The sequence below is a fragment of the Oenanthe melanoleuca genome, chromosome 2, assembly GCF_029582105.1.
Source record: "Oenanthe melanoleuca isolate GR-GAL-2019-014 chromosome 2, OMel1.0, whole genome shotgun sequence".
In the NCBI taxonomy this organism is placed as follows: Eukaryota; Metazoa; Chordata; class Aves; order Passeriformes; family Muscicapidae; genus Oenanthe; species Oenanthe melanoleuca.
Window position 1 is genome coordinate 143,861,524 of NC_079335.1, and position 11,257 is coordinate 143,872,780.

General features: G+C 47.8%; 1 protein-coding gene across 2 annotated transcripts; it reads left to right on the forward strand.

Annotated features, from left to right (window-relative positions):
- Nucleotides 1–1,371: 1,371 nt before the first annotated feature.
- Nucleotides 1,372–8,926, forward strand: LOC130249975 (solute carrier family 22 member 13-like). Of its 2 annotated transcripts, none has more exons than XM_056485171.1 (10): nt 1,372–1,770; nt 2,928–3,031; nt 3,463–3,617; nt 3,720–3,888; nt 4,310–4,430; nt 4,933–5,027; nt 5,516–5,730; nt 7,006–7,114; nt 7,954–8,164; nt 8,284–8,926. In XM_056485171.1, the coding sequence occupies exons 1-10, from the start codon at nt 1,399–1,401 to the stop codon at nt 8,305–8,307; spliced, it is 1,575 nt and encodes a 524-aa protein (XP_056341146.1). In that variant the 5' UTR covers nt 1,372–1,398; the 3' UTR covers nt 8,308–8,926. The 2 variants fall into 2 exon arrangements, with proteins under 2 accessions (XP_056341146.1, XP_056341147.1); XM_056485172.1 differs by having other exon boundaries at nt 8,287–8,926.
- Nucleotides 8,927–11,257: the final 2,331 nt, after the last annotated feature.

Here is an 11,257-nt window from a genome sequence, read left to right on the forward strand (position 1 = left end):
CAAGCTGAGTGATGTTTGGCTGTGTGGTGTGTGCAGATGATAAATGCACAGCACTGGTGTGAATTTACACAACTCTAAGTAACATTTACTCCTCTCTTCCTTTACTCTGAACAGCACTAACCAGTGTGAGCTCACTCTCCCACTCCAGCTTAGGGGGGGATACTTTAAAATCCATTATTCTTCTCCTTTACTGACTTTCACCAGCACAACGGAGCAATTCCCACTCATGAAACACCATTCCAGGCTTGTGTGACCCAGGAGTGACTTTGGAGGCTCAGATATACTATGGGCATTGAGAATTAAAAACAAACAATTTGAGAGGAGATTTGAAATGAGCAGGTTAATGATGTGTTCATAGCTCTGGTAAAAGCAGCCAGGAGCTCTGGTAAAACCAACCTTTGTCAAAATAAACAGAAAATTTCACAAACTGAGGGCAATCCAGCTGCCCAGTTTACCAGGAATAAAGACACAAACCACTTAGGTAGTCTACCCAGGAAGCAGCTCAGATGTGCAGCAGAAATCAGGATAATCTGCTTTTCAAGTGACATCAGAACCTCAGGCAAAGCCAAGATGGTGTCATTTCCCAAATCCTGTGTGCTCTGAGTGTCTGTGTGTGCAACATGCTATTTTCCTTGAGGGCACTGTCTAAGTCAGGTCTATTTAAGGATTATCCCCAGAGACTGTAGTTTAGATCCAGTTTTAAGACTAACCAGAGTTTCTACAAATGAAAACAGAGAGCTTGGGACACAGCTGTCAAGAGTAAATCTACTGGACTACCAACCATATTTCATGGTCCAGAGAAGTGTCCTGCTTCTTTTACATATAGTCTCCAGGATGCATTATATATTATATATTATATATTAATTATATATTATATATTATATATTATATATTATATATTATATATTATATATTATATATTATATATTATATATTATATATTATATATTATATATTATATATTATATTGTACATATATATTGTATATATATTAATAGGAACAGCAAATTTACTCTGTTTGCTTCCCAGTAAAATTAACCCTCATTTGGAGAATCCCAACTTCATGCCTCAGGCAAAATTCTTGTGCTGCAGCACAGCTGCCTTCAGGAGACTTGAGACACATCTCAGGCTGTGAAAGAACAAGATGTCACCATACTGTGTCCAAGAGTGGCAGTGCTCTGGCACCTTTGTTCTGCTCCCAAGAGCAGGGAGGGAATGGCTGGTGACAAAGTGCAACCTGGAGGACTGCACTGTATCATCCAAATGGACTAGTGTGCTAATACAGGTGTTCATTTTATCACACTTGATTAGGGTTTTAGTGCTCACACAGTTTAAACATTAATATTTGCCTGTTTAAGCCAGAGGCAGCAGTGCAGCCTGGCCACAGAGGAATTCACCATGGCTGAGTTCGGGGATCTTTTGCGTGTTCTGGGGCAGTGTGGGCGCTACCAGAAACTGCTGGTCCTGCTCGTCTCCCTCCCACTGCTTCTCAATCCTTTCCAAATGGTTGGCCAAGTGTTCATGGTTGTGGAGGTGCCCCACCACTGTGACACCAGCTGGATCCGTGCTGTCGGCCCCAACCTGACGGAGGAAGAGCAGCTGAACCTCACCCTGCCCCGGGGCGCGGACGGGCAGCTCGAGCAGTGCTCCATGTACTCCCCAGTGGACTGGGACCTCGATTCCATCCTGGCCTATGGGCTGAATGACACACAGAAGTGCAGCAATGGCTGGGTGTACCCCTCAGGACAGCCACCATCCCTGCTGACTGAGGTCTGTATTTGCTGTTTGCTGTGCTGGGATGTGGAAAGGAGGGGATGGGAGTATCCTGACCTGTGGTCTAGTCAGCCAGAGCCAGCTGTGGGGCAGTCAGGTTGAGATTTACTGCAGGATTTTGCCTCCATCACACAGCTGGAAGCCCATGATGAAGATGGCTGGGGACTGCACAGGCAGTGATGATGGGGAATGCCAGTCCAGCACATGTTTTGCCCACCATCTGTTCCCTTTCCAGTATCCAGACCCTTCACTTCGTGCTGTATCTGCCTGGAGGGACATTTTGGACATCTCTGCCACAGTATCCCCGGTTCTTCAGCCTGTGAAAGACATTTACCTTCCAAGGGGTTGTCTTTGATATTTCTTGGGCCTCCAGAAGCCTTCAGGGCTTCAGATATGCCAGGGGCCATGCAGTTGAGCAAAATCCTTGTTTATTAGCATTTTAATTATTGTTTTAATTATTTTAATTATTGTTTATTAGCATCCTCAACTTCTCCATTCTGCCTCATCTCCCACCTTCTAGTTTCCATGGTAGTGGTCAGTCACAGGTTGTACTTGATGTTCTTGGAGGTCTTTTCCAACAAGTTTCTGTGATTCTCCCTCTGTGGACCTTTGCTCCTTTCTCACTTTCCCTCATTCCTCCTCCCTCCTTTCCTACCTGCCAGCTCCAGCACTTTCTCACAAATTCCTTTCTCTGAGCTGGAACAGAGGAGAAACCCCAGCCTCTGGTTTTGCAAAGGCTCCTTGGTGTCCCTGAAGCATTAAGTCCACTTCAGACAAGGCTTCTCTGCAGGTTTCAGCACCTGCACACCTTCCCATTCCTTTGCTGGTCCTCCTTTACCAGAAAAAATACTACTCTCCTCTTTCCACTCCCTCAGGGTTGTTTGGGCTGGAGGGGAATCCTGCAGATCCCAGCAGACATGCAGCAGGATGCAGAGACATGCTGAGCACCTCATGTCCATCTCACCATTGATTTGTGGCTAAGTGCTCACCATGAAGGGCTCAAGCCCTTGTGAAGGGTTCTCTGCTCCCAGGGGCTGGAGCAAGAGCTCAGGCACCCAGATCCTGGATCCACCATGGACCAGAGAGGCTGCCCACCCCCAGAAAGCAGCTGGTGTCTGTCAAAAGCAACAACATCTGTGTTTTCCTCCCTCCAGTTTGACCTGGTGTGTGACAGGGCTGTCCTGAATGACGTCTCCCAGTCCATCTACATGGCTGGGCTTCTCGTAGGAGCCACGTTCTTTGGGATGCTAAGTGACAGGTGAGGAAACACAGTTCCTTCCCAGAGACACTGCCCAGCACCCAGGGACAGCCCAGATGTCCATGAACTGAACAGGAACTGCTCCCTTCACAAGACTCAATTCCCTTGCCTGAGATAGGGTATCTGGGGCCACCTGAGAGGTCTGGAAATGTCTGAGGGTTTTAAAAAGGCAGATACAGCCTTGTAGGGTGGTTCTTCAGGAGTCACAAGTTTAGCCCCTGCTGGTATCTCAGGCTTTGCCAGAGCATGATGGGCCAAGAGTGGAGACACTGATTTTTCTGCACATTATTTCTTAGGATGTATAGAGGAGCTATGTTCATATGGATGTCAAATCTCCTCTGGTTCTCAAATCACTTTGCCCCCCTCCTGGGCTCTTCTCTCCCCAAGGGGTCTCTGCAGGTACTGACTGGCTCTTCTCTCTTCCTCCACAGGATAGGCAGACGGCCAGTCTTTCTCATCTGCATGCTCCTCCAGGCTGTGTTTGGCCTGGCAACTGCCTTTGTGCCCCATTTCTATGTGTTCATAGCCTTCAGGTTTGTCGTGGGAGCTGCGGTGTCAGGAATCATGATCACAGTCGTATCCCTGGGTGAGTGGGAGGCCCTTGCCTGAGGCAGCAGATGTGGCCTCCCAATAGATAATAACAAAGGAGAGCCCAAAGAGAAGCCTGAAGGTTTGTTTTTCCTCTCAGTCACAGAATGGGTCGGTGTGTCCTACCGGCCCAAGGCAGTGCTGATTGCTCACACGGCTTTCGCCATCGGGCAGATGTCGGTGGCTGGTCTGAGTTATGGGATCCGCAACTGGAGGCTGCTGGAGATTGCAGGATCTGCTCCTATGTTTGCCCTTTTCTTCTACATCTGGTAAGCAGGAGCAGGGCAGAGCTTCTGGAAGACACAACACGGGTGTGAGGGTGTGAGTGAGGAGGTGGCAGCAGCTCAGAACCGAGCTGGGTCCTTCCCATTGGAATGCAGGTGCTGCAGGAGCTGCTGCACAGCTCAGCACATCTCCCTGAACACTGGACTGCTGAGAGCAGCAGCTGCTTTGCTTCAGGTCTCCAAATGGAGCCTAAATTTAGGGTGTTTAGACCCATTGATCCCATGGGCCATTCACTTTAGGGTTGGACTTGATGAACCTTGTGGGTCCCTCCCAACACAGAACATTCTGTGGTTCTGTGATCTGATTCTGTGGTGGCCAAGGCTTGCTGGATGTGGTCCCAGAGAAAGGGGCTGTGGGGGAGCTCAGCAGGACACAGCAGCATGTGCTGGGCTCCCCTCCTGGCAGGGTGCTCCCAGAGTCAGCTCGCTGGCTGGTGACCAAAGGCAGAGTGGAGGAAGCCAAGAAGCTCCTGCAGAAGGCGGCAGCCACCAACAAGCGCAGCCTCCCTCCAGAGCTCCTGGAGCAGGTACTGGGGGGTTCTCGTCCTCACACACTGCCCTGGGCCCTGCAGCAGCCCCTGGAGCTCAGCTCATCCCAGAAACCTCTCTGCATCCCACTGGGCACGGGCTGGGCATGGGCTGTGGGGCTCCAGCTGAGTCACACAGGGACGAGCTCAGCCTGGAGCTTGCTGGGGTGTCCCTGGAGATGTGGCAAGGACTGAAATGCTTCCCTGGCTTTTGTCCTGGGAGCATTCCAGGAGTGTGACTGATGAGCACAGAGTCTCTCTTTAGTCTGTGGGTTTCCATGCAGAAATGCCTGAGGAGGAGTTCCCTCCTTGCCCACCCCAAAGTTTCTACACTGGGGAAATAAATGTTCATCCTGAGGAACCTGTCAGTCACCATCCCCTGTGCCCACTGGGCTGCCCTCCCTCCCAGAGCACGGGGGGTCACAGGCCTGTCCCACCAAAAAGGAGATGGACATGGGTTTCCTTTCCCTGCTCTGACTCTTTGATTATCTCTGTTTTGAAGTTGAAGCCTGAGAAAGAGGTCAAGTCTGCAAGTTTGCTGGATCTCTTTCGGAAGAAGAACCAGCGGAAGGTGACTTTAATCATGTCATGTGTCTGGTAAGACATTCCCTGGTCCCCTCTGTCAAAACTACTAGATGAAAGAAAAGAAGTTGATGGTTGTCAAGAATGGTAAATTAAAGTGACTTTTCTGGTAATATATATGTGTATGTCTTTATCTACTATCTTTCTACCTCCACATACAAATGGACCAGATTTACCATGGGAAGAAGATGATTATCCATGATACTGTGGGTTTTGTTAGAAAGGCTTGATTAACACCAGCTTTGGCAATCCCTGCAGTAGCTTTGTGCCTATCTAGAAATGCAGGTTTTCAGTCTGGAATTTGCTGACCATATGGAGATCCATCCTGCTTTATCTGCTGTAACTTTGTCCCACAGAACTGTCAAAGGTGGTGACTAGAACCTAAACAGAGACTGCTGGAAGTTTAAATAAGTTGCATCTATTCTAACCTTTCTAATTTTTGGTTATAAACCTCCATAAAACCATCTGGTGACATGTTCTATTCTGCTTTACTTGAATTTCAGGTTTGCAGACAGCATTGTCTACTATGGGCTGAGCCTCAGCGTGACCGATTTTGGTCTGAACATCTACCTGACACAGCTGGCCTTTGGGGCAGTAGAGTTTCCAGCTCGGATTTCCTGCATTTTCCTGCTGGAGTGGTTTGGAAGGAAGAAAGTGCAGGGCACTCTCCTGCTGCTGTCTGGCCTGTTATGTCTCATCCTCACTGGCATCCCTGAAGGTGAACTTTCCCATCCTGTGAGCAGAGCTGGGCAGTGCCCTGGACATCCCTACCCTTGTTCAGATCCATCCTCCTCCCATCCCACACTCATTCCACACTCAGGCTCAGGTGTCTCCACTGTCACAGCCAGGGTGCTTCATCCCCAACATTCTGACCTCCCCTCACCTTGGATTCCTTCTCCCTCAGGGCTGTGCCTGGCTCTTCCACAGCCCCTAGCCCTTGGCAGGCAGTGTCCATTAGACACCACCACCCTCTAGACACCATCACCTCCTGGCAGAAAGTACAGAAAAGCACTTCAGCAGAAGTGCTTCAAAAGCCACCATGTTTCCCTTTCTTAGATGAAGAGAAAAAGCAAAAGCCCACTCCCCCTCATCTGTTTGCATCTGTTTGTGCCCCAGTCCATATCCTACCCCTGCTGCTGTGCCAGTGCTGTGAGTGAGACTGAAGGTAACAGTAGGGGCTCCCCAAGGTTTTCAAGGTCAAGGACATGGCATTTCCAACCAAATACTCCCCAAACACCTGTGGTGGCTCAGCAGCTCACCTCAGCTGCAGATCTAGAAAATGCCCAAGGGTTCAGGAGAAATCTGGCTTCTCTTTCCAGAGGATATTTTCCAGCTAAGGGGATGCTGGGTGTCATTCCAATGGGTTAGATGGTGTCAGGAAAATTAATCCACAAACACCAGAGGTTTATGTCCAAAAAAGAGACAAAGGACTCCTTTTTCCTTTATTCTAATAAAGGGCGAGGCCATGAGGCATTCCCCAGGGATCCTTCAAATTTTTGGAGGAAGCAGCCTCCTTTTATCCCAATTTCCTGGCCACATTTCCCTCTCTCTTTCCCCATGGGCTGAGGTACTTGAGAGGCACAGACTTCCCAGAGCACCTAATACCTGAGATTCCCCTCTAATGTATAACCCTCCCTTTTAATTTTTAATCCTTATTCAATTTATAGTTTTTCCCCATTGCTTCTTTCATCTTCCAATATCCAGTTTCATTTATCAGCAAATCTATAGTCTGTTTGTAAAGGCAAATATCTTTTTCCATTCATCAATCAGTGGAATCCCTCCCATTGTTTCTTTTATCTCTAAGTGCTAACTTTGTCTACCAGCACATCTACAGCTTGTTTGTAAGGACAAATGCAACATTCCTCTCAGTGGTAAGTTTGCTTAGCAAGTCTAATAGAAAGGGCCATGCCAAGAAATCCCACTGCAGAGAGTTCTGGTCCCAAGTGAACCATCCCCTGGAGGTTACAGTGGCTGTCTCTCATCTTCCCCTCAGAGCAGCCCCTGGCAATCACTGTCCTGGCTGTCATTGGCAAGTTCACATCCACGGCTGCTTTCTCCACCTCCTACGTTTACGCTGCTGAGCTCTTCCCCACCACTGTCAGGTGAGCTCTCCCCACACATCAGGGCTTCCTTTGGCCAAGTGTCCTGGTTTGAAGGACAGGTGTCTGCCAATAAAGGCAGAAGCTTCTTTTTGAAAATGGAGAATGTAAACCTCCTTCCTCCAAATTATTATTATAATTTTGAAATTAAGGGGCTCTAGACAAAGATATGGGAATTAGGAATAACAGTTCTTTACTAGGAAAATTAAAATAGAAATGCAGTATTACAAAGAACAATCACAAAACACTGACAGAGTCAGAATCCAAGCTGACACCCTGTCAGTCAGTCAGGGTGTTGGCAGCAGTCCCATTCAATGGTGGCTGCATCCTCCTGCAGTGGCAGATGTGGTTCAGCTGGAGCAGTGCTCCTGGAGAAGGTGCAGTTTCCTCTGAAGGTCCAGGAATGATGTGGAAAGGTCTGGCTTTCCTCTGGAATCCAGTAGAAAGAAGGTATCTTGGTGTCCAAAATCTCAGTTTTTATCTGGGTAGGAAAGGCTTGGCTCCTCCCCTGGCTGGAGCATCTCCCAGTGGGTTGATGTAATTTTATCAGTCATGCCCTGGGACTCAATGGGCCAGCAGCAGATGATATCTTCCTGGAGGGAGGATGGGTTGTGGAAAAGATAAAGATAATTGCCCCAGCTGGTTTAAAGATGGCCCATTAGCAGATAATATGTGCCAGGAGATCAGGGTCACTGCCCCACCCGGCTGCAGCAGATGGAGACAGAATTCACATTTCTGGCCACATCAACCCAACACACCAAGGCTGTAGGTGGTGATGGGGCCACACTCAATCCAGGAGTGCTGAGCCCTACCCACAGCTCCTGCTGCCCCTCTCTCCCCAGGCAGACGGGCGTGGGGCTGTGCTCCACCATGGCGAGGGTGGCCGGGATCCTGGCCCCGCTGATCATCCCCCTGGATCAGTACCACCGGGCCATCCCCATGGCCATCTTTGGCAGCATCCCTGTGCTGGTGGCCCTGTCCTGCATCCTGCTGCCCGAGACACGCGGCGTTGAGCTGCCAGATGACACAGGGAATGACCAACTCCCCCCTGAGGTGGGTACAGGAAGCTCTGAATTAAAGTGAAAAAAATATCCAATTTTAAGGCAAGGAAAAAATGCCAGAATCAGGGATGAATACAGTCTCATCTCTTCTTCTTTCTTTCTTATCTTCAGCAGCAAAAAACTGAAGAATTCTAATGAGACACCAGAGATGATGACAGAGGCTTGGAGAAGGATGTCTGCAGATGCTCAGAGAGCAAGTGGTGATAGGACAGACATCTACTGACACTCTAGTCTGATTCCATAATTCTTGAAGCAGACCAGGGAGGCCTGGCTGCCTGCAAACTGGTCTTTCAGATGATGAACACAGTATCCATGGTCACAGGGAGAGGAGATGTGTGTCTCTCTGCCTTTGGAACAGATGCACTTCCAAGTGTCCCTGAAACCCAGTTTGGCCATGCCTGGCTGGCCTCCCAGCGTGTTCCCCAGTCCTTTGCAAGCTGGTACCCGTGGAACCATCCCTGTTGTGTTTTACAGCAATAAAGAATCACCAGTAGAGTGGCTGTACTGGGCAAAAGCGGGCACTGGGTTTGTCCCTCTGCACTAAATCCCTTGGGTCGTCGGGCTGCGCCTCAGCCCAAGCCTCGACGTTTGATCAGGATGTCACTGCACCCCTGTCACACACCTATTTAGCTTTTCTTTCCATGTGCTGTTGAAGTTGAGTTTCTACATGAATAATATAAATTATGCTCTGAGTTTGATAAGAGACACTTGTAATGCAATATGTGAATAATAAATGGTGTTGACTTTTTTTTTCCTACTGTTTCACAGTTGGCCTTTGTAACTGCTCTTGGCTCTGGAGTGTTTTCTACACAGAAATTGTAAGTCTGTAATTTAACATGCAGATGGAAACGAGCTTTGTTTCCATCAGACATAAACAATGCAGAAACAGAGTGTTAAAGCAGAGTGGCTGAGTTCAATAGGGATTTTTTTTGTTTTTTCAAAGTCTTCCAACAAACAATCTGCATTTATTTTGTCTACTAGCAGCTGTAGAAGCTTCCTAAATTGCATGGGAATGCTGCAATTCGATGCCAAACTGTGGGCATTTGGACAGCTTTCTTCAGTCATGGTGAGCTTTTTACAGTGACCTTCTGTTAGCTGCTGCCAGCTCAGTCATGGCATTTTAGTGTCATCCAGTGTCATGCAAACAAAAAAGAAGGGTGGGCTCCTCTCCTCTCTAATTTGTCTGCCAGCAGAGGATGTATTTCCGTGCCCTCCAACTGATCCATGTTCTCAAGCACATCCATGCTCTCTAGGTTGCTCACTCAGATTTGCTGCACCCTTTGGTTTCCAATCTCTTCGTGCTCTAGTAAATGGAGTTTTGAGTGCTGGGGTGTCCCAAGTCCAGGCCAGATGTGCCTGGAGCTGATATTCATTTTGTGTGTTGGCTTTGGTGCACAAAATCACCCCAGTCATGCGGAACATGACCATGGTTGGAGATGGGATAGGGAGTTTGCAAAATCTGGCCTTTCTCTGGTTGGTTCAGCTTTTTTTTCCAAGATCTCAGGCTTGGAGTGGCTCCCACGGATCCCCTTCATATCCTGGTCCATTTTGGCAATTGCCTGATTTTGGACCAAAAAACAAGCCAAAAGTTCAAGATAAAAACCAGAGCATTGCTGCTGCAGATTGGGGGAAAAGATAGGGGGGAAAAAAAATTATTGCTTAAACCACCAAAAAAAAAAAAAAAAAAAGTTGAGTAACAAAGTAACTGCCAATGTCCACTGCATGGGATGAAGCACATCAGAGGTTTTTTCTCGTACAAAGCCCTCTCAGGGGCTCCCAGGCTCCTGATCCTTCACCCAGATCTATCTCAAAGCTACAGCAGCCATTTCTGGGCATAAAGACAATCAGAAAATAGAAACCATCATAAAATCACCCCAAGACAGTTGCTTAGCTAGCTTGGATTTTTGTTAGCTTAAGCAAGAAGTTTCTTTTTCCCCCTTTTCCTGGCCTGAAGAGACTGCAGCAGCAATCATCAGCAGATTTTGTTGGCTTTTTTTTTCTTGAACTGTTAGGCTTAGTTTTGGTCCAAGATCAGACAATCTACAGGAGCTGATCAGGTGGGAGTGCAGGAGCTGCTCCAAGACCTTGGGAAAAGCTGAATGAATAAGAGCAAAGGCACTAAAACTCACCAGTTTAATTTGCTGTGAGGAGGAGACCAACACCAGAGGTTCCACTGGCTCCCATCTGTTTTGCCCAAGCTGCTGTGTCAACTTTTTTCCCTTCCCTGAGACAAAGAAGCTGGTGCCATTTTGCTCCCGCTGCCACAAAGCCAGTTTGTTTCTTTCCCTGGCATTTTGGGGTTTTTTTGTTCTGCTCTGGAGGTGTGTGTGTGTTGGGGGCAATGTTCTGACAGTTAATTATCTAGCATTTATTCTTTTTTTTCCTTTCCCATGTGGGCAGTTTGTCAATAAACAGTTGGGTTTTTTCACTTTGACCCGCTGGTATCCATTTCCTCACTGACAGAAAGGCATTACTGAAGCCCTTTTTCTTCAGCAGAAACATTAATTCCAAAGCATTTTCTCCTAAATTTGTCTCTAAAATGAAACAAGCCACTCTTCCCAGCTAAACCTCTCTCTCCCCATTTTGTCCTCATAACCTCATCAGCCTCTTGGCTCCCTCCCTTCAATATGGAATCATCTTCTTTGCCTTAGTCATTCCTTAGGTCACATTTTACCCTCAAAATCATGAGAGCCCAGAACATCCCACTGAGTGCATGCAAAAGTGTATTTGCATTCCCACAGGTTTATGTTTGCATTCCCACATGCTGTTCCAGCACTCCTGGCTCCACTTTGTGCTGTCACCTCTACTCATTACAGCACAAGGCCATGTGTGGGCTGGCTAGGGGCAGCATTAGGGAACTGCAAAAACATTGGACATCCTCCCACTTGTGCTGAGCTGGGCAAAACATGAGTAAAGCTATTCAGGTGCTCCTCAGGTGCACAGTTGAGGGGTATTCAAACTGACAAGGTTCAGTGATCCAGAGCAGAGCAAATAAAATATAATACAGAGCTGTTGGAGTGAGTCCAGAGGAGGCACAAAGATGATTAGAGGGATTGAAGAACCTCTCCTGTGAGGAAAGGCTGAG

Coding starts and splice junctions, on each gene's coding strand:
- LOC130249975 (XM_056485171.1), top strand. CDS start 1,399: ATGGCTGAGTTCGGGGATCTTTTGCGTGTTCTGGGGCAGTGTGGGCGC. Junction 3,032..3,462: donor TTTGGGATGCTAAGTGACAG/GTGAGGAAACAC, acceptor CTTCCTCCACAG/GATAGGCAGACGGCCAGTCT. Junction 7,115..7,953: donor CTCTTCCCCACCACTGTCAG/GTGAGCTCTCCC, acceptor CTCTCTCCCCAG/GCAGACGGGCGTGGGGCTGT.